A 23,123-nucleotide genomic window follows, 5' to 3' on the forward strand; every position below is an offset into this window, starting at 1 on the left:
GATGACACTCTCTCATCCTCTCCTTTCCTCCCTCAGACACTCATGTGTCTGCATGGATACTCAATATATACGGCAGCAATCTCATAATGGATGGCAGCTCATCAGCTAAAACTTAATCCCAGTAAAATGGAGCTGCTGTACATCCTTGGAGATGAATCCCTTTGTCAAGTTCCTGTGATCTCCCTGGACAACAGATCTCACCATCTGTCACTGCACGCAACCTTGGGGTAACCATGGACAACCAGTTGTTGCCTCACATCACTACACCGATCGTGCCAGTTTCTCCTATACAACATTTGGAGGATCTGGCCATTTATACAGGGGCCACTTAGGTGCTTGTTCAGTCCCTAGTCATTTCAACTGATCCAGAAAGCAGATGCATATACAAGTTCTCCCATACTACCCCATTGATATGCTCCGTCAACTGGCTTCCTCTAAATCTGCCACATCAGATTTAAAACTACAAAGCCAAAAACAGACCAGCGCCCACCTACTGTAAAGCACTTACCCCACTCTGCACCATGCTCCCTCTGATCCTCTAGCACTGCTTGATTAGACTCACTATCTCTCAGGACATATGTCTTAGAAGACATATGCATCGAGGTTCTTCTCTGTCCTGGCACCTAGGTGCTGGAACAAATTTCTCCTGGCTGTTAGAACAGCTGTGTCTCTGACTGTCTTCAAATGATGACTAAGGACCTAACTCTTCACCAAGCATTTAAATTAACACTTTGTTAAAAAATAAATCCTTGCCTTGTGATTTTATACTACACTATATGGCCAAAAGTATGCGGACACCTGATCATCACACCCATGTGTGGACCTTCCACAAACAATTGTATAGAATGCCTTTGTATTCTGTATCTCTAAGATTTCACTTCACTGTAAATAAGGGATCTAGCCCAAAGATGTTCCAGCATGACAATGCCCCTGTGCACAAAGCATGCTTCATAAATAAATGTCTGCCAAGATTGGTATGGAAAAACACAAAGCCATGACCTCAAACCCACTGAAAAACTTAAGGATGAATTGGAATAATGACTGTACACTAGGCCTTCTCACCTAAGATCAGTGCCTGACCTCACTAATGCTTTTGTGGCTGAATGGGCAAATGCCCATGGCCAAGTTATAAAATCTAGTGGAAAGCCTTCCCCGAGGAGTGGAGGCTGTTATAGCAGCAACTTTGGAATGGGATGTTCAAGAAGCACATATATGATGTGTTTGTATGATAGTCAGGTGCCCACATACATTTGGCCATATAGTGTATAATAACCTCCCCCACAGGGTTTTTTAGATTAATGTAACTCTTAGTCCCTGATCTAATGAACAAGCATGAGGATGTGCTTATTGATAGAGACTTCTGTAAGTTGCTCTGTGTGTGCACCAAATTCCATAAATGTAAAAATAATGTATGTTCATTCTGACCTAAGCAATAATTACTAAGTCTTATGTATATATATATATATATATATATATATATATATATATATATATATATATATATATATCTCCTGAAGAACTACTAGCTAACTACTGATTAATCACTAATCACATCAGCTCCTCAAATACTGTCTTGCCTAACTATTGAAGAACTACTAACTGACACAAAGTAGCCTACTACAACACTTCAATATCTACAATAAATGTTTTTTAATCTTTTTTATTACAAATATAAAAAGGCATTTACTGTTTGCACTGTTATATGTGGCAGTATGAGCCAATTTGCACATTGGCCTACAAATGGGACTCTAGCAAAAACACTAGTGTCAAGTAGAATAGACATTATCTCCCATAATTCCTTTCTGCTGGAGTGAGTGAGTCAAAGTTCCTCCTGAATAATCACCAATCACAATCGCAAAGACATGGCTCACATAAAGTCATCACTCTGTGTATGTGTCTCATGTCCAGACTTCTGAATCTTACAGAATGAGTACGTAATTTGTATATGTTAGATAATGTCTGAAGTGTTAGTTTGTTCTATCCCACTGTTGATCTGCAGCAGTATTATAATATTGTAAACACATGATAACTCATTACTACTGAATAGTTACCTAGTAGTTCTCCAGGAGATCGCTTTCTTGGTGATTACTGATTAGCTCATAATGAACTACCAAGCCATTATTTTATTATTACTTACTTAGTAATTACCTAGTATTCATTAGTATTCAATAGTAGTCACATATGTGTTAATATAGTACTACTCATTTGTCTCTGCATAGTTACCTAGTTATTGAATAGCATTATAAAGTGTTATCGCTATGGCACACTCCATTATATGTGCACCATACTTAAAATACAAACATTTTAGTCTCTATTTAAAGAAGATAATGGGAAAAAAAAACTTGTGTGACCGTGATTAACATTGTTCCAGATTACAGCTTTTTTGATTTACAACATTGAGTGTGGAACACAAATCTTCCTTTCCAGGCTCTGAGCTTTGGGTTTTATTTATCACCACCACTAAAATGGCAGAACGACAACCCCAAGCATAATGAAAGACTGTTTTCTGTTAAGGCAAACAATAGACCTTTACACTGAAAAATGGTACTGTCTTGCCTTAACACTAACACATGGGGACATTGAAGTGAAGCAATTAAAACAGACTCATTATAATGATTGTAATTAAGTGAGCTTATATAAATGGATCTGCTCCAAAAGCAGATCTTAAGTGCTGGCTATTCCCCTGAAATGAATAGATCCCTAGATGCACAGCATTCAGAGGCTTTACAATGCTTTGTACCGGCACCTGACTGGCTTCACATATCTTTATACTTAAAGGTCATCAGAATAACCATGAAGTGTGTTACTGCTGCCTCTTCATATTTGATAAACCTGCACTTTAAGCCACCTTTATCTCCTATTCAGTCATTTTCTGTCATGTTCATCTGATACTACATGTCTAGTTTGTCATGTAAGTGGTATTTCAAGAGCAAGAACTATTTTGCACAACATTTTTAATGTCAGAGAAAAAAGTAAGACCTTCAGTCAGTTTGAACAGCAAACTTGTCAAACACATTGTCATCCAGGAAGCATGTGATGCGATGCTGAAAGGATGTCCAATCTGGTTAGCATCCATCTACAGTGAAATATGATGTGAGAGACAGCAAATCAGTTATGACACCCATGAATTAACCCATTAGCTGGGCCATGTCTACATTCCCATGTAGCAATACCTTTTAATAAAGAACTCATAGTCCATGTAAAGAAATGTAAGTGCAGTGTACAGGAACTAGAGACAGTGTATGTACATATGACATATTTTTATCTAGGATTTCTGGTGAGTCATAATCAAGGCCTCTAGCAGGGATGGGATCACAGATAAGATAAATTCAAACTCAAAGTCAAAACTAGTAGGCAAAGGATATAACCAGCCGACAGAAAATGAGTAAACAGGAGGCTTCTGAGACAATAATCCACTGATTATTAGAGATATTAAACTTGATGTGTATGCAGGGCTTAAAACTAACACCCTCATCTGCCAAATATAGATACAATTTGGAACTGGAAGGTAACCACTCTTTTTGTGGATAACCTTATGATGATGCTTATGCTAAAAAAGTGTGTGTATTATATAACCTGTATATCACAGTGCTGTTAAATTCTGGAATCTGATTGGTCAGAAGGAATTAATTAATTTTCTATTATAGCAGCTCTGAAATTAGTGCCAGCTGCAAAGTTTATATTATTGCAATTGTTCTAATACTGTATGTTACCATTTCTATAGTAGCAGCTCATTCACACAAACTTGTATGGTGTCACTCCACAATTAATCTAAGACTAATAAAATTTCTGGAAGGAGTCTCCAGTGTCAGCACTTTGTAACAATCAGTAAGTTATTTTTCCATTACAGCTAAGTCTTCAGGACAGAGAGCTTTGCATTTCTGGTGTTTGGTAACATGCAACCTGCTTTTTTTGTCTTATTAACTTCATGACAGAGCAAAAAAGAGAGGCTGGTGTAGCTGTTGAAAGTGATAACAGGAGCTAACTTTCCACAACATTAAATGTAACTGTAAATGGTTAAAAGTGTTGCTCAATAATACATTTAAAAAATTTTAATCACTGGTGAATTGCTGTAGTGTAAGAGAATAAAACACTTTGGGACATGCTTTTATTGCAAAGAACAGTAACTCTGCTTTTGTGTTTGGCCACAACACACCACCACATTAAATATTTTCATGAAACAGCACACTCTGTCATGTTTTTTTCCTTATTTATGTATATATACTATATATACTCACACTAGATATTTACATTTTACTTATAATAACTTTGCTGGAGTTTAGAAATCCCAGCTGTATATTGTTAGTGTGAAACAACCAGGTCACATAGTTACAGAATAGACAGCAAAGAAGAAAATAATGAGGAAAAGTCAAAGAAAAACAGGGAAAAGTGGCTGACAGGTTGCAAAGTCTTTGGACATAATGACCCAAGCTACGTTATGTTTTAGTCAACACCATCAGCGTTATTGGAAGGTCAAAAGACATTATTTGTTGTCGACTGTTTAATCTGTTTTATAAGTTTCAAACACTCATGGTTATTCAAGATCCAATTAGCAGATCAGAAAATGGCACACACACACACACACACACACACACACACACACATAGTGTCTCTGCAGTAATGAGTCATTGTGTCTTTGTTTCAGCAACACAGAATTAATTAATAAAGAATGATTGATTAATATGTGTTATATAAACTCAGAATGTACTGAGTTATACAGTATTTGGGGTAATATTTTTACTAGTTAAAATACTAATCAGTTACTACATTTGGAAAATGGCTAACTTTCATTTAATTAACCCTTAATCTCTACTACATACTGCATTGTAATAAATTGGATGATAGCTCTGAGTATTTAGCATTATACAGCATTTAGAACTGTCCAAAGTCTTAGGCATACTATTTTTTATTTTTTATTTTTAAATTTGTCTGAGATATTGAGATCTTCTGTAATAGTGTGTCAGTAGAAAAGTGAAACTTGAAACATTTGAATCATTCACTTCCAAATAAAAAAAGAAATTATGTTAGAAATTATGCTAAAGAAAGGCAGATATTAATTAACAGACCACTTTTAGCTTAAAAAAAGACATAAAGGAGGCCGTTCTGGGACCTTCAAATATTGAAGCAATTGAGAGCCATAGTCAGCAGAAAAAATACCAAGATGCTTACAACAGCCTTATAAAATTTGGATCTCCTTATAAAACTGCATGAGACAGTTCCTAAGAGAATTGATGCATGCAGTTTTAAAGGCAGAAGCAGGTCTTGGTTTGATGTAGTTTTTTTACTGTCTACTTCTCTTTATATTTGAAAGCAGATTTACAGATTTTTGTAGTACAGGAGTTCATTAAATTTCCAATGAGGCATCCAGTACACTTCTTGTACTTTCTGCAATACATTTGTTGTAGGTTAATGATAAAGTACATGGGTAAATACCAGTGCATGTTTTAGAAATAAAATTCTGCAACAACAAGCCAGAAGATAGGCATCATAGAGCAGTGATGTTAAAAAAGAGGAAAAAGTGTCTATCTTAGAGTGTAACTTGTAACAAACACTCCAGTTATACATTTTTGGGGCTGTCTGGGTTAGTGACATATCCAAGAGAGTCTAATGGACCTATCACAGAGGAAAAGTAATGTTAAAATGGTAGCCGAATCACACAAACCAGCTAATAGTTCACAAACAGGTAACTGCTGTCACACAGCACTCACCTTATCGTAAAACCAGAAATTCACCAAACATTTTACTCCAAAAAATTTTCAAAAACACAGACATCATCATTTACTCTCCCTTCTCTTTCGCTCCATTTTTTCTTCACCCAGAACAGAACACCTGCATCCATGCCAAAGAGCAGTAAACAGTCAGCCAAGAGGAAATGCTCACTATCTGAATTATTCAACAGTCTTATCTACTGTCCCACAACATGTTGTGTGAGTGAGAGAGAGAGAGAGAGAGAGAGAGAGAGAAAGAGAGGAACGAAGGTAAGGTGTTTTTAATCCCGGCTTCTCCTCCCTTCTTGCCACAACCACTTTTTCAATTATTCATCCACTGCTGGGTGGCAGAACATTTAGCAATTAGGGATTGATATATAAAAGCACTTTGCTATCAGACTCCACAATGTAATAATTAACCACTCTTTATCTTTAAATCAGTATTCGCATTGCTGTATCATCAATAGGTAATACATTAGGAGTGTCCTTATACCTGTGTAAGAGGAGGATATCCCACAGGCATTCAGATAACTTATTTATGTACGAATCAGCCAGGCAGAGGGAGACACACAGCCTGAATACAAAGTGGACAAGGTTACATTTCTGCAGCCTGTCAAGTCTGATGCTTTCCTCACATATCTAACATGTCATTGCTCACATACTGTTCTTTTTTTGGTTGTTTCACTGAGAATTTCACATTCAACACAAGCATGCTTTCCTTTAAGCCGCTTTAATTTAACTCAGTTACGTGATAGTGGTTCTAAGCACCCAAATCTAATCAGGTAAAGATGACAGACTGTGTGACCTGAGCATTTAATTTGAATCTGCTATCTCAGTTCAAAGAAAGTGCTGCATTGTGCATTTTGCAGCTTTATCTCTCTCTCTCTCTCTCTCTTGCACTCTCTCTTGCTCTCTCTCTCCAGGTAAGGCCTACTGTTTACTCTTTACTGCTGTGGGGTTTGTTCAATAAAACAAAATGTCAATACACAGTCTACACCCTATTCTCCTCATCCCTCACATTAAAGGAATTTTCCAAATTCTCAGCCTAATCTGTACTGTACATTCAACCTCCACTTTATTAGGAACACCTGTAGGCCTGCACATTCATGCACACACACAACAGTCTCTAAAGTATACATTGAATGGTGCAAATAATAATAATTAAAAAAAATACTTAAGTAAATGACAGCTCTGTAGATGGAAATACCTTGTTAATGAGAGAGGTCAGAGGAGAATGGCCAGACTGGTTTGAACTGACAGGAGGACAACTCACATAACCACTCTTAACAACCATGATGAACAGAAAAGTCTCTCAGAATGCAGATGGGCTACAATAGCAGAAGATCACATTGGCTTCAGTTCCTGTCAGCCAGGAACAAGAATCTGTTCCCATCTGTAGCCCACCTGCCTCAAGTACACTTTAAACTAAACTACAGATATTTTACTGCAATAAAAAAAAATGCAAATTCATGGTTCACACAAGCTGCAGTTGAAGCCTCTGCTGAAAGCCATTAATTTACATAAATGTAGAGCAATAACCATATTAACAGCAGTGACCTGTGATAGAGCTGCTGGGGACATATGACCACAGATTAAAATTAATGCTGCAGCCTGCTCTTATATGTTCAAAGTAAACCAGACAACATTACACAGGCATTAAATATAGCATCTATCAAATAATGGCAAAGCTCTCAGTGCTGTGGGTTTTTACTTAAAGCTGTCAGGTAATAGAAAGTACCACAACATTCACAATGGAAAAATGTCAGCTGTACAATAGCTGTCAGTAAACTGTCAATAAACCCAATCACACCCTGATCAGTATCATCCAACAACTTCTATAAAATGCATTTATCATAAAGAATACTTTGAGAGAGAGATTAATGCAAAGGAGCACTTAGAGCTCACTGTTTGTTTAAAGGTACAATACTATTAATTAATTATTTATTACTAAACTCAAATGCCATTCCATTGTTTTTTTTTTAATTGTATTTAGAGCCACAAACATAAATTTCAGTGAGACGAGACATGATTACATCTAACTCTCAGACAGTGGAGATGGACTTAATACTGTTCATTGAGTCAACATCATAAAAAAAAAAAAAAAAGCTCTAAAGTCCAGGGTCAGAGCTCTGAATAACTGAGGCACACCTTTGTTTTTGGCAAACTATGTGCATGTGCAAAACTCTTGCATAACTTCTTAATATTCTATAGTTACATCTGATTTCTGAATACCAATGTGCAGATTTTCGATATTAAATTCTCACTACACCTGCTTGACTCTGAATACAGCCCTAACTGAGCATAAAAAAGAGGAACACGATGAAATCGATATCACATTACAATCCAACTCCAACTCCAGGACACAGCACTTAGAATACAGTGTAGCAAATGAGACTGATCAAAGTGATACTTTAGAGCTGTAACGAGGAACGTTATATGAGGATGTTCAAAAGCACTACACGTTTAGAATAGCAAAATCTCACTTAATGCTCCTCTAAGGGATAGATTTATTACAACAGATTACCATCAGCCAACCTTTGATCTTCACCAAGCCGTTACTTAACATAGTGGCAAAATTCAAAGACGTGCTCTGCAAATTTTCATTTTTATTACAGCTTGACTAAAACATATGACCATACACACACAGGCCTCGTCAGAAACCAATCCAATAACCTAGTTTTCACAGTCTGGAATGCTCAGTAGGAAGCCAAACAATAACCAGTATTCATAAGTGCATAACAGACGTTTTTGGGACAAAGCAATTGTAAGCATAGATGTACCCCCAACCCCACCCCACCCCCCTCAGAAACCCACCCACACTCCCAGCGTCCCCACATTCCTGGTTGGACTCGGAGGGCACAAAGGAGACATTTTAGACCATCTTGATATTTCATCTTCACCCCCTCCCTCTCTTTTATTCTCTCATTCTCTTTTTGCCTCCCTTCATTACTCTTACTACATGCACAATCACACTGAGCTGAATGTAGGTCAGCTTTGTAGAGGGATGTGAAAGGGAATAGTAAATGCATCGCCTTTCCCTTGACCAGACACACGGATATAACATCCATTTGACTTCAGTGGTTGGTCATGGTGGCTTTGGAACACTGTGTGCAAAGTAGGAATATATCTTGGCTGGGACACCAGTCTATAGCAGGAAACCATGCACACACACTTTCACACACTGATTCATGCCTAGGGGCAATTTATAGTATCGGCATATGACACAAGAAAACCTGAGAGAAATCCATGCAAATATGAGGAACATGCAAAACTCCACACAGGACCTGGGAGCCATGAGATAGCAACAATACCAGCTGTGCCATCGTGCCACCCTTGCACAGATAATAATAAAGCTATAATCATTAGTATCACAACCTACTGTGAGTTAGATAACAGTATCACAGAGACTGTCTCTCCATAATAATATTATTGGAAATGAATTAATCCTATCTCCTTATTTAAAAGGTCGCTGCAGTAGGCTAATGAAATTTGTACTTTAATTCACTAAAAAAGAAGAATCTTATGAGTCAATGTGTTTGTGCCCAAAAAAGGAAATAGCTTAAACTACCTACCTAGTAACATATTAGAATGCAGCTGTGGCAGTCATCAAGACACCTTTATCTGTCCAGACTGCTCTGTCAGAGCCCTAACTCTGAAACCTAGAACAGCAGTGAAATGCTGAGTGTTTCCATGCTTATCCCTTCATCCCCTCCTAAACGCACATTCATTTCCCCACACTGTCGGATACACTCTTCAATCAGGGAGTTATTTATTTTCACAGTTGTTTAATTGCAGTAGTGTAAAGTCTGTGAATACTTGTGCTGTATTGCATTAATTACATTAATTAATGAAGACGTGGAACTTTTCTTAAGAATTATTAAACTCTTTAACTCCACTCACTACATAATAAAGTACTTAAGAGGTGGGGTCAGTGAAGTCAGAACACTTTCTCCTCACATTCCAGGCATCAATAAAACATCTGTTCAAAGATAAAACGCTGGAAATCTGGTCCCTGTGGTGCCCGAGGACCTGTTAAAAAAAAAAAAAAGAAAAAGAAAAGAAAGAAAGAAAATCCTGCCCATTTCAAAACCACCACCCAGGTGTTTCAGACTAGGTAGCATCTATAGGTTTTCCATATAATGTTTATGTTTTAGGACATAGTTCAGTGCTAGACTATCTATTTTATCAGAGTAATAGTGTACGTCTCACAATTAATAATTCCAGTCCAGTCATCAAGGACCACTAGGCAGTCCCCATTTTTGTTCACATAGCTAACAATTATTGGCTCCCAGAATGTAAAGAAATGCACCCAAAAAATAATCAAAGATGAACCAAATGCTAATGTTAGGGAAACGTTCTGTGTTTGCTAGGTAATCAGTATCTTAGAGCCCTTGATTGCCTGGCTAAGCCACGTTGGCTGAACTAGAATAGTTCTAGAACATCTAGCTCTAAAAGATTTGGTTTAATTCGCTGTTTGTCATGTTGGATCACAACCAAAGCAGCAAGCGAGCATTCATTCCCTCCAGCCATAATTATATCATAATGATTGTGGTGGCTCAGTGGTTAAAGCTCTGGGTTACTGATCAGAAGGTCAGGGCTTCAAGCTGCCACTGTTGGGCCCTTAACCCTAACAGCTCTGGGGATGCTACACTGCACTCAGACCCCATCTTCATAACAAGCTGGGGTAGGTGAAGAAAGGAATTTCACTGCACTGTAATGTATGTGTGGATGTAATGCGTAAAAGGGTTTCCTCTTCTGATTAATGTTTGAACCATTTCTCATTCCTGTGGCTCACAGGTTCCCAGCCCTGGTCATGTAGTGCCACATGTCATATACATTTTAATGTTTTTCCTGCTCTAAAACACACACACACACTTAAACTAATCAGCTAATTAACAGCCGTTCCTGCATTAAAGTGTGTGCTAGGGACAGGGGGTTCTCCAGGAGGTTGAGAATCTGTGCTATAGATGAACATATGAAGTCCTTGGAGCACCATCAAGGAAACAGTGACCCACAGTGGCAGAGGATCACTTTGCCCAATACAAGCAACCTTTTCCATCAGCTTACAGCACATTTCTCTTCTAGCAGAAAGAGTAGATGAAATGTATGCTTTGATAAATATTTTACTTTATTTTGTAATAATAATATCACACATTAAGGAATAAACAAATTGTTTGCCAGAATCCATTCTCATGAAAAGGGATAATCTATACTCAGGCACTCTTTTTAAGCTTTGGAGTATGTAGTCAGTTCTAAGGCTTTAATTTCTGGCATCTTTCATGAAAATGAATATGTAAAATGGGTTTGAGCTGAAACATATGGGGATGCTGTATAGTTTAATATACAATATATATTTTAAAAGACATAATGTTTGAATTAAAAAAAAGCCCCAAATGGTTTCAGTTTTAATTTTTTAATTTGTATTTGTGGACATCATAACAGTTACACTGGTATTATGGGCTGCAAAACTCAGCCAGGTTTCAATTATAGGTCTAAATTTCAGCCTTCTAGCCGAAAATGAAGTATAATTTTGATTTCATTAAATATATCCAAACCTGATGCATCTGGAAGCAAACTACAACGCTCCCATCAAAACAGGAATGGTGTTTAGAGCAGGGTTGTACATCCAAGGGTCCGTGAAGTAAAGACAATGGTAGAAATCACAACCTAGCTTTATTAAAAATGATTATATTTTGGAGTTGTTATACTTACTGGCCTGTGTGACTGGGCACTTAAATTGAATGGGTTTAATTCACCACTTCATTAACTTCAATAATTTAAAAACTGCTGGTGGAAAGTTCAGCAATAAAAAGCTCTCTGGCTCTAAAAAAAAATGGACAAACATGTTAAAATTATGTTAGGGATAAATTCATATATTTACAATATATATTTATGATTATATAATAATCTATTTATTTGCATAAAGCTGCTTTGTGACAATGTCCATTATTAAAAGCGCTATATAAATAAAATTCAAATTGAATTGAATTGAATGTTCATAAAATATGTAAAACCTGTACTAAAGGGGTCAGTAGAATTTATTCTACAGTTAAAGGTGTCTCTGGATACAAAAATGTGTGAACCCATGCTTTAGATAACAAAATAAATAGATCTGACCTGTCTTGGGGGTATAGAACATTCCCCGGAAAGTCTTTTATATGATCTTATTTTCTTTCCACATCTTTCTTTCTTTCTTTCTTTCTTTCTTTCTTGTAGGCTAAATTGAACCATGGAAATGACAGAAACTTCAAATCCCATGAACCCTTGTGGTGACGTAAGCGTTGAGGATGATCACATGACTATCACATGACTTTCACATGACCGCACAGTTAACCAGGGAACTGTGAGTTCCTCTTATGCTGGTGGATAATTTATTAAACCGGCGTCATTTATGGGCTGCATTACATAGATATTAGTGCAGCTTTGTGGGTTTGGTGATAAAGTGATAAGGTGATGAGGTGATGAGCTGGTACAGGGTGTAATAGTGTAAACACGTGCTGCTCTGGAGCAGTTAGTTCACTCAGGAGATCATGGAGTGCGTGATTGTCGGATTTGCGGTGCTCTCTGTGTGCCAGGCTGCAGCTCTGCCCAACTTCGTGCTGCTGTTTGCGGATGATTTGGGTTATGGAGATCTGGGTTTCTCGGCTCACCCCACAGCACTCACACCGAACCTGGACCGACTGGCGGCTGATGGGCTCCGGTTCACCGACTTCTACTCCACCAGCCCTGTGTGCAGCCCGTCCAGGTGTGCGACCTCCCCCTGCCTTTATTTCAGCTTGCTGTGATTACACACGTCTGCTCACTCTCATGTGGTTGTTACTTAAACTAGCTGATCTTAAAGGTGCAATAGTCAATAGTCTGGAAAATATGTAGAACATGATGAAAAATAATTGTTTAAGTCATGGCCTCAGCACATGTGTATTAAGAGTCAGTTATTAGTCTGTTAACCCGGTCCAGAATGCTTGTTGCTCTGCTGATCACATCTCAGTCATCACTTGAGACCTGCTGTGAAATTTATGGCAGTTTAATCTGACAGCCAGAAGGAGGGTCAAAACTTAAATCTTTGCTTCTTATTTGGCAGAGCTTCTTTGCTGACGGGCCGTTACCAGACCCGCTCTGGCATCTACCCCGGTGTGCTGTACCCGGACTCAATAGGTGGGCTTCCCCTCAACGAGACCACCATTGCAGAAGTACTGAAGCCACTAGGCTATGCCACAGGCATGATAGGGAAATGGCACCTGGGCTACGGGGCTAATGGTACTTACCTGCCTACACGACAAGGCTTTGACCACTACCTTGGCATCCCATACTCTCATGACATGGTAACATATCTGTCCCTGATCTGTCTGGCACAGTGGCCAAAAATACAGCAGTAGCAGTAGTACATTTGTGTTTTTTCATTTTTGGAACTAGTCCTTTAATCATTGTTACTGAGGTGGTAATATGGTGCATTTCAATTTATACATTACTTCATTCTTACCTACTTTTTGTACAGGGTCCTTGTCACAATCTGACCTGCTTCCCTCCAGATGTGAAGTGTTATGGCTACTGTGATGTCGGTACAGTAACCGTACCTCTGATGAACGGGGAGACCATCACGCAGCAGCCTGTAGATTTTGTTCATCTGGAAGACGCCTATAGTAATTTTGCCACGGATTTCATCCGCAGTGCAGCTCAGAAACGTCAACCTTTCTTCCTCTATTATCCTTCTCATGTAAGATAGGAGCCACACCCTCACTAAAGCATTATCATCTCTTGGTATATTATTGACTGTGCCTTTATGTTGCTTTCACACTTGGCCTTTTTCATAACCACCAGTGTACATTCTACATATAATCATAGGGGAAATGGCTTCAAGGAGGGTGGAAAAAAGAGCTGCCACAATGGAGTTCAGCTTTTCAGAAAAGCATGTCAAGCTCAGAGTGACGTCGAGCTCTTTTCTTATTGCCCAACCAATCAGATCACAAGTTGAGGGGCAAGCGATTTGTCTTGCTAGTGAATACCAGGAGATTTACAGCATGTTGAAATGGAAATATTCCATTGCCAGTATTCTAGTTGTGCTGTATAAATGTAATTGCCACACAAGCAGCTCCTCTTCTCTTGATCTTGTGCCTCCAAGGCTACATCAAAGGCAAACAACATCCTCATTGCCAGAGTTAATTACTCTATTACTGATAATAATAAATCTAATCTACACAGCGAGCTAGGCTAGTTAGTAAGCTGATACGAGCCAGAACTGGTTCAGGCTAGTACATGGAATTGCTCACATGGCAGTTTCACAGAAAATGTCAACAAAGAGGAGCACACAAGCACCTACACTTTTACCATCATCAACAAATCCACATTCTATGAATATGCAAATTGGAAATGCCCCCAACGCTGCTAAACCAGTGAAATAATACAATGAAAGGGAGCATTTTACATGGCCTTCATTAGCATATTATATTGTGATTGGTTCATCATATATTTGATGACACAGTCGCAAGTATCTCTCATACGTTCAGTTAAGGCTGGGCAATATGGTGATATGATATCAATGTCATGATATGTCACAATACATTTTCTCAGATATCACCAGTATCGTTATAAACTTTTAAAAAACATTTTGTACTGAATCTTTAAGAATGTAAAATGTTACATTTTTACAGATTTGTTCCCATCTTGTTAAATATTATTTATTTAGAAACTTTCCATTTTTTATTAATATTTTAAAATAATTTATTTTTCTATCATTGAGTTTAGCTTTTCAGTTTTTCAGGGTTCTTTTCCTATTTTGCTGGCAGTTTTCTAGCAAACATTAATATTGTGAATATCATAGAAGAATTGTGATATGATAGTCTTGTCAGATCGCCCACCCCTATGTTCAGCTTAGTTTTTTCTTTAATAATGCAGCAAAACCACCCAACTGACAGTTTTTTTTTTTCTGTTGACTTAATTTCCTTGAAATGATTTAACTGCTTAAACTCTCAGAACCTGTCAGCAGGTCCAGGCTTACATTCTTCACTCACATAGATGTATCGTAGTTGCTAAGCAATAATGCTTTAAGATGAATGACAGCTGGGAGTATAAGGGGTTAATCATTAAAAGCATACTGTATTTCATAAAGTTTAGGGTGATTTTTTTTATTTTATTTCAAAGTTTAATCCTTATTAATAATAGCTGAGATAATACTGAGACAGTAACAACAAAACAAAGGCATGGAAAAAGTCTCCCAGTCCTTCTGCTTGCACTGTATCATAACTGCAAATTGATATAGAAAATGCAGGTTGCTTTGAAAACATGAGTTTCGCATTATTTTACTGCGTCCAATTTTTTATTGTGCTTCTACTCTCTGTCTTTTTCTCCATCTGGCTGTGTGTCCACGTAGCACACTCACTACCCACAGTATGCAGGGTGGAAATCTGTGGGCCGATCGCTCAGGGGGCCGTTTGGAGATGCGCTGCTGGAGTTTGACTCCACTGTAGGAAACATCCTGCAAACTTTGGAGGAAACAGGCACCCTTGACAACACACTCGTCTTCTTCACAGCTGACAATGGGTAAGAGTGTTTGTGTGTGCTCATTCGTGATTAAAAAACAGGAACTTCCTGCAGTTCTTTGCGTTTGTACTATGAACTCCAAGCCTATGTTTTTTTCTTTCTCTTATGGGTTCTGTCATATTTTCAGGCCAGAGCTCATGCGAATGTCTCGTGGAGGAAATTCTGGGTTGCTGAAGTGCGGTAAAGGCACTACATATGAAGGAGGAATGAGAGAACCTGCCATTGCATACTGGCCTGGAGTCATCAAACCAGGTACAATAGTCTGAAAACGTCACTTCACTGTGTTTCAAAAATGTACATGAAGTAAATTTATACCACAGCTCTGTTGAATTCTTGATTTTAGTAATGTTTTTAGTAACATTTTGTTAACAATGAGAATTCAAAGAATCGAGCAATGCTCAACTCTTTTTAACAAGGAGGGGGTATAGAAGTAGCACCAATTGAAGGGGAAAATTTTTTAATTTTTCTTTTTTAAACCTACAGATATAGAGATTAAAAAATGGATAATAATAATAATAATAATAATAATAATAATAACAGGGCACCAGAAGTATAATGGGAAAAATAAATAAATAAATAAATAAATAAATAAATATTGAAAAAATTAATTTAAAAAATAAGGGGGGTGGTGATGTGTACAGTGAGTTGTTTTATGACATACCAAACCACAATATGATACAAATGAGACTATCAACATGTTCCAGATATGGTATCTAGACACAACAAAAAGTATCTGTCAATGAATTCTTGATTCTAATTGGTCAGAATATGTTGATTAATTTTCTGTAACAGCAGCTGTGACAGTAGTGTCACTTGTAAATCAAGGTTTATATTAATGTATGTTATTGTTTCTATAGTAACAGCTCATTCAGTGGGACTTGTATAGTGGACTCTCCATGATTGAAGATGAACATAAAAAAATGGATTTAAGAGACAGTGTTGTTATTTAACAAAGAAAAACATCTAATCATTGATATGGTGAAGTTCTCTTTAAGAAGACACGTATTTAATATTTACAGAAGTAGTCTCCAGTGTTAGGGATTTGTAACATTCACAGGTGAAGCTGTAACTCTAAGTTCCCACCACTGGAGAGTCTGCAAGACAGAGCATTGTAGAGCATTGCTGTGCTTTGCAATTTTCAAACATTACAAACTGTGTGTGTGGGCTATTTATTTATTTTTTTTGTCTTATTAACTTCACGAGAGAAAAAAAAAAAGAGACTGGTTAGGGAAGAGCTGTTTATAGCTGCTATTACATAGCTGATAACAGCAACTAAATTGTTTCACAGATGTTTCACAACATTAAATGTTACTATAAATGGTTAAAAAATCATAAATTAAAAATTTTTGGAAAATTGTTGTGGTATACGAGGAATAAAATACTTAAAGAATCAACTTCGGGGTGATACTGACATAATGCCGTCCTGTTAATTGTTTTTCTCTAACAGCACACCCTCAAGTGTTTTATTCCTTACTTAAATGACACTAATTCATTATAGGATGAATTAGTTTTATTTTTAATTAAAGTATTTACTCACAATTCCCAGGTGTCACTCATAGTCTATCCAGTACTCTGGACATCCTGCCTACCATTGCCAGATTGGCTGGAGCTCCATTACCCAAGGTTCAGCTGGATGGCGTGGACATGACTGATATATTGTTCAACCATGGAGCAGTAAGGAAGCATTACTCTATAAGGCTATGCCCTGTTTTCTAAATGAAGCTGTTTACTCCAAGTGCTTTCATCACATGGGTTTATTCAGTTCAATCTGCTTTGGGTTTCAGGGTCAAAGGGAGGCCATGTTTTACTACCCCACTGACCCCAGTGAGAAGTATGGTGTGTTTGCAGTGAGAATGGGAAAATATAAAGCTCATTATTACACCAGGGGTGAGTTCTGGCTTAGATCTACTGTCTGCAGAGTTCTATTCAAAATCAGTAAATGTCAGTAAATATGCTTCTGAACCTGCCATATACTCTGTACACCCAGAACAACTTTTTATCCTTTTCTCTGTCTTAGGATCGCCACAAAGTGGCACAACTCCAGATCAGGACTGTCAGTTAATCTCCTTCCTGAAGTATCATGACCCTCCTCTGCTGTTTGACCTAGAGTCTGACCCATCTGAAAACTACAAGCTGAATGTGAAGGCTCGTCCTGAGCTGGCCAGTGTGCTGCAGAATATCAAGGACCTCAAGGACAGGTTTGAGGCCTCAATGCAATTTGGAGAGAGTGAGATTGGAAAAGGAACTGATCCTAAGCTGGCGCCCTGCTGTAACCCAGAGTGCTCTCCCAAACCGAAATGCTGCCAGTGTTTAACTACACACTGACCAGTTTATTAATAAATATCACAGCTCTTTTTCTTTAAAAGGGAAGACAAGCCAGAGATTAAAGTATTAAATCAGTCACTGCCACTCACACATCTGCTGTGTTTGATCAGTAGAGATACTGAATGCCTATAAAACAGTGTGAAATGTGTGTAATTAACATCCCTTTTGCTCTTAAATTTATTATCATTTAACACTGGATCTGACATATTTGAAAGGGGTAGATGCTGTTCTGTTATAGTCACATCTCAGCCCTAGTCACGCAACAGCAATCTGATTTCTACTGATTCAAGAACATTTTCTGTTTTGATTAAAATGACTTATAAGAATCATGAATAATTACTCTGTCTATTATGCATTTTTGCTATAGCTCTTAAGGGATGACAAAATTATAAATAATATTCATAGGAATTATTTACATCAGTATATCAGTAAAAAGGCACTGAAGAAAGTTTAGTCTTCATTTTTAGTCATTCTCAGATTGCTTTTATTTTAGTTATTTCAAAATATGGTTTAATTTTTTTGCTGTTTTTATTATTTTGTACACCCTTAATCTGACACGTTTGTCATTTTTTTTCTTTGCAAAATGTGTGTAAAATAAAAAAATAAAATGTGTGTACTTTAAAATAACAGAATGTTGAAAGGTCTTTAAAAAGTGCTTCAAAGAATTTATTAATTCTGAAAATATAAAAATGGAAGAAAAAAAATAATTTACATTTTACACACTTGGTCTAAACTGAGTGTAAGCTTGTTGCCACATTGTTAAGAAACGTTTATCGATTTACATGAATATATCTGTACTTCACACTGTCCACACACACACACTGACAGAATGACACAAACACGGTGATGACATCAAGCATATAGTGTTTTATTCTTAAGACCAAATCCATGACAAGGCAGGGAATTTTTTTCCATTTTGGTTTTTACAAGTTTAATTTTAAAGATACAAGATAGCTAGTATGTCATACTGTTGCTGTTCATCTTGATATACAGTAAAGGCCTGCGTTATGTAATTACAGTCCAAAGATTTGCAGTTATTGTAGTCATTCAGCTGTCCAAGCTTACATACTCCAGAAGTTGCTCTGCTTCAATACATAAAGGGGTTTAATGACCAATCAATGATTGTAAAATGCTAAAATGTAGACAAAACATTCTGAGAAATCCATTTACTTTCTGGACAAACATTAATGAAGTAACGTCTTCATGAAAAACAGTCAGAAGTTTGGATTCAGAGTCCTGATGAGTGTCCTGATCCATCTCTGCTAACCTCCGGGAGAGTCCAAACGATTGGACTGATAATGCTAACGTTAGCATAAAAACTTGGGTGTTTGTGTGAAAGACATACACAGCTGATGGACAGGCATCTGATATTCAGCACAATGTGACAACATTCAACCACAGCTATACAGCAGTGTGAAGCAGCTGAAACAAAATATCAAATGCTAACGGAAATCAATTTACAGTTTTTAACCCCGTTTTAGTTGTGATAGGTTATCATTGTCAGCGTTATTATTTATTTAAAATTTACATATTTATTTCAGTAACACTCAATAGAAAGGACACAGGATGGTCATCTCAACTAGAATATTTACAGCAATCTAACTGACACCAAATCACATTTATAGTCTTAAGACCGCAGCTCTTTCCTACATGTGGCATCAGCACAAATGGACAAGTAATGATGGAATCAGATTGCAGGCCACTGGTATACGGTCGTGTGTGTGTGTGATGCAGTGAGCAGTGAGTTCATCTACAGCTGCAATTAGGACCAGTCTAAAAGTTACACTGCTATGATCTACTGACACCGGGATGATGAACCCAGTCTGCAGGAGCCAAGAATCAAGTCCTTTGTTACAAGAATATGAAATTCCTAAGCATCAGCACACCGAGAAGCAAATTTTTAATCTAATTGTAGGCCTATTAGTACTTTTAATCACCATGTAGTCTATACATTATTTAGTTTCAAGCTGTCCATACAATGCTGGGAGAATTTCATTGTGGCAGAATTAGAGGTGAGAATGTACAATATCTAACCCAATATCTAATGTACAATATCAGGTGTACAATATCTAACCCTTAACCCTCCTATTACTATTTCACAGCTTTTACTGTTTTATAAAATTAATTCAGATGTTAATTCCAATCATACAGGACAAATCATACAAGGCCAGGAGGGGGCTCTCTACTGTGTACAGTCTAGCCATGAAGCAGTGAAGGTTAGGCAAAGGGCTAGAGATAAATACAATGGAGACAATAAAACCATCATGTTTACTGTGTCTATTAATTACTGACTGACAGGAGGGCAAAGTAGAAAGATCAAACTACATTTCCAATCAGTACTGTAAGATCTGTGTGGTTATGTTTTACTTTTAATGGCATATACACTGGCAGTCAAATGATTTTGAACACTAGAGCTAAATGTATGTAAGCACTTATTAACTGTTCACCCTCAGATCCTAATAGGACTCTAAATGAGTGCTTTATTAAAGTCAGGGTGAACAAATTAAGTATATAATTAATAGACTCAGGAAGTGCTCAAGTTTATCAGCTGTAACTGCATACAAATATATGCTGGCTGGGACAAGTGCCAAATCTCTGCCTTTTCCAATTATATCTCCATTCTTTCCAATGAAATACAAAATTAAAATCCTTTTTTCAATTCACTTTTAACTGTTCTTTACTTAGATTGTCCAATTTTTAAAAAAATGTTTTTCAAAAATCAGCCAATTGCTTGTTTATTCAAAAATAATAAAATGTGGAGTGCTCAAAAACAATTGACTGACACCGTACAATCATTTCACTTCATGACTTGTCACTTGTTGTATATGGCCAAGCATGAAAAAATGTATAAGGTTATGAAAAGATTATTTTAAAAATTATACAGTGATACTATCAGACACTAATGCTAATAGTAAAAAAAAAACACTGCATTTTAGGGAAATGATTTTCATGTAACAATTTATTTGTTGTTTAACATTATCTTCAATAGCCTTATCTAGAATGGCTGTAGAATTTAATTAGGCCTTTTCCTAAGTAAATCTGGTAAATTTCACCATTTGCTAAGTAATCGGGCTGATGACTGCAGTCTGCCAGTGGCTGGCTGTACATTTACCTGTTAGCCTTCAATGAATGAAGAGAGTGACTAAATAGACTCAGCATCATAAAGCACTAAAGCACAGTCTGAGAATTACACAAGATGGCCAACAAAGAGTCACAAGAAAGAGTCATTGGGAATAGGAAGCTATAGCAGAGCTTGAGTAATTTAGTAAGAGGATAGTAATTTACAGGACCGTGCATGGCCAATGCTACCCGGCTCTCCATTCTCAGGCTAACAAACATGCCTTCCTGGCCACCTGCAATCCTCTTCATTCTTCCATTTGCTGATGGAGGTGCTACTTACATACAGTGATGTAACGAACGTCTGTAGTAGTCACCAACTGTTTTCTAAATATACAGTATTTACATGATGGTATAATAAGAACGCACAAGGAACCTTCTACTACAGTGAGCAGATAGTCATTATATTACTAATCCAACACCTGTCCAGATGTTCATTTCAGTACAAACCTCGTTCAGCATATTTTGGAATAATCAAACGAGTACTATATTTACAAACGAAACCCATCCTTCAAAATGAATTTCAAATATAAGTATTTCCCGTGTGTATATCTGCCTGTGAGCATAACCCTCAAAGCCATGCATTAAAATGTGTGATGTCATAGTTTTGGCATTTCTAAACCAGGAAAAAGTAAAAGTATCTCAACTGAGCCACAATCCTAGGTACTAAGTCATACAAAAGTTAAACAGGCAATCTGTTTCAAGGATGAGAATAAATAAAAGAGGAAACAAACAAATAGTGAAACAAATTGATGCATCACTAAGATTGAACCTACACGTTCAGCTCAGTTCATGTGAAAACACAGAGAGAGAAACTCGATGCCTACATTAAACCCTTTAAAGGCCACCAGGAGCCCCCAAGCGGCCAAAACCAGGAACACACTTCTGTTGTTGGGCAGAGGTTACTGTGGTAACCTTTTGTCACCTCTACTCAAGGTAGATATCCTCGGTGGGACAGGCATACTCAAGATGTTCCTGATAATACTCCTGAAATGCACGTCTGCACCAGCCACACATGTGCACACACACACACACACACACAGAGTAATGATTAGGACGAATAGTAATATCTTGAACAACAATACAGGTTCTACTTTGTCTTCAGATCATTAACCTTTAAATGCATGAATATTTCTCAACCAATTATTTTGTTAATATTCATTCATATCTAACCAAAGCTGTTCATTAATATCTAATTGACATACGAGCTTCAGTAATAATATCAAAATTGTCAAAACTTTTTTTGGCATTTCAATATTATATCATTCTATATCATTTCAGTATTCAATATCATTTCAATAGGTAAGGGGCGTAACTCAAAAAAATGGAGGCAATAGAAGTAATAATATTAAAACATTTTAACATTTAGAGCAGGGGTCGTCAACTGGTCAAGATGTGAGCTCAGCAAAGTATTTCAGCTGAATGAGCCAAGTACTTATACTAAATACTATAGCAGAATCAATAAACATCTGAAAAATTGCTATCGTTTAGCAACTCCAGTTTTTTTAAACATCAACCATCTTGGCTGTCACCGTTTATTCAATCACATGCAGTTATGCAAATGAGTTAGCTGAAGGCAGCTCATCAGACCAGAGACATTAGCTCAGAAAAAGGGAAGTGTTTTCACAGACGAATAGACAGAGTAGTGTGTGTTTATTCTCCCCTCATCATGTTGTAAACAGACGCCTATGGTGCAAGTCAAAAGTGGTACTAAATAAAACACTTAAAATTGAAGTTTATTTATAGCCATGAACTAACCAAAAGGTTGTCTGCTGTTGTCACCACTCAGTCATTTCAATTGTTTTTCTGGACCTTTGTATGCAAGGAATTTTAGGTAACTGGAGTTGAATATCGCTGATTTAGTGTGTTAAAGTTATATTTGTTTCACAGTCATAGAGTGATAGTAGTGAAAAACTGGTTCTGAGTGAATATTTAAAAAAATAAATGTGATGGTAATTAGTTAGACTACTCTAGAAATTTAATCTGGTTTCACACACACAAAAAAAATTTTTTAGTCAGCACTGTATTCAAATGCAAAACAAAAAAATGTCTTGTCATTTCGAATAATGCTCTTTTGGACTTTTCAGGAAACTTTGCCTAGTCTACTTAACAGATGACCAGCAGTTTCTCTCTCCTCCTCCCTCTCTCTCTATGAGTAATTGATGACTCTGTTAATGAGGTCATATTAATGTGACGAGGCCGGGTCTCTCACACTGATGAGGGGTCATAACTCTCCTTCTGTGTCTGTTCCCTATGTTTAGAATGCGAGAATGTTTAATTATTCACACTGCAGTGTGCTAGATGGGTCTGTGATAGAAACTCCATTATCATTAGCATCATCTCATCCAGCCCTCCTGTCCTCCCTCCTTCATCCCTCTAACTCCCTAAACTTTCTCTGTGCACTGTATCCTCCTTTTTCCTAAACTAATCCTCAGA

The 23,123-nt window shown here is 37.2% G+C and overlaps 2 protein-coding genes across 3 annotated transcripts in view; one reads left to right on the forward strand and one right to left on the reverse strand.

Moving 5' to 3' along the window:
- Positions 1-12,011: 12,011 nt before the first annotated feature.
- arsa (arylsulfatase A) lies at positions 12,012-18,183 on the forward strand. The gene is made up of 8 exons (XM_026927788.3): positions 12,012-12,453; positions 12,790-13,030; positions 13,204-13,422; positions 15,076-15,245; positions 15,373-15,497; positions 16,792-16,919; positions 17,030-17,132; positions 17,263-18,183. The coding sequence occupies exons 1-8, from the start codon at positions 12,239-12,241 to the stop codon at positions 17,568-17,570; spliced, it is 1,509 nt and encodes a 502-aa protein (XP_026783589.1). The 5' UTR covers positions 12,012-12,238; the 3' UTR covers positions 17,571-18,183.
- A 234-nt stretch (positions 18,184-18,417) lies between these two features.
- Positions 18,418-23,123, reverse strand: part of mapk8ip2 (mitogen-activated protein kinase 8 interacting protein 2) — a 51,249-nt gene continuing 46,543 nt past the window's right edge. For both annotated transcript variants that reach the window (XM_026927027.3, XM_026927026.3), the window contains exon 13: positions 18,418-21,687. In XM_026927027.3, coding sequence (XP_026782828.3) covers positions 21,615-21,687 — 73 coding nt within the window. In that variant the 3' untranslated portion in view covers positions 18,418-21,614. The remainder of the gene's footprint in view (positions 21,688-23,123) is intronic.

This window comes from Pangasianodon hypophthalmus, chromosome 6 (genome assembly GCF_027358585.1).
Source record: "Pangasianodon hypophthalmus isolate fPanHyp1 chromosome 6, fPanHyp1.pri, whole genome shotgun sequence".
Classification (NCBI taxonomy): Eukaryota; Metazoa; Chordata; class Actinopteri; order Siluriformes; family Pangasiidae; genus Pangasianodon; species Pangasianodon hypophthalmus.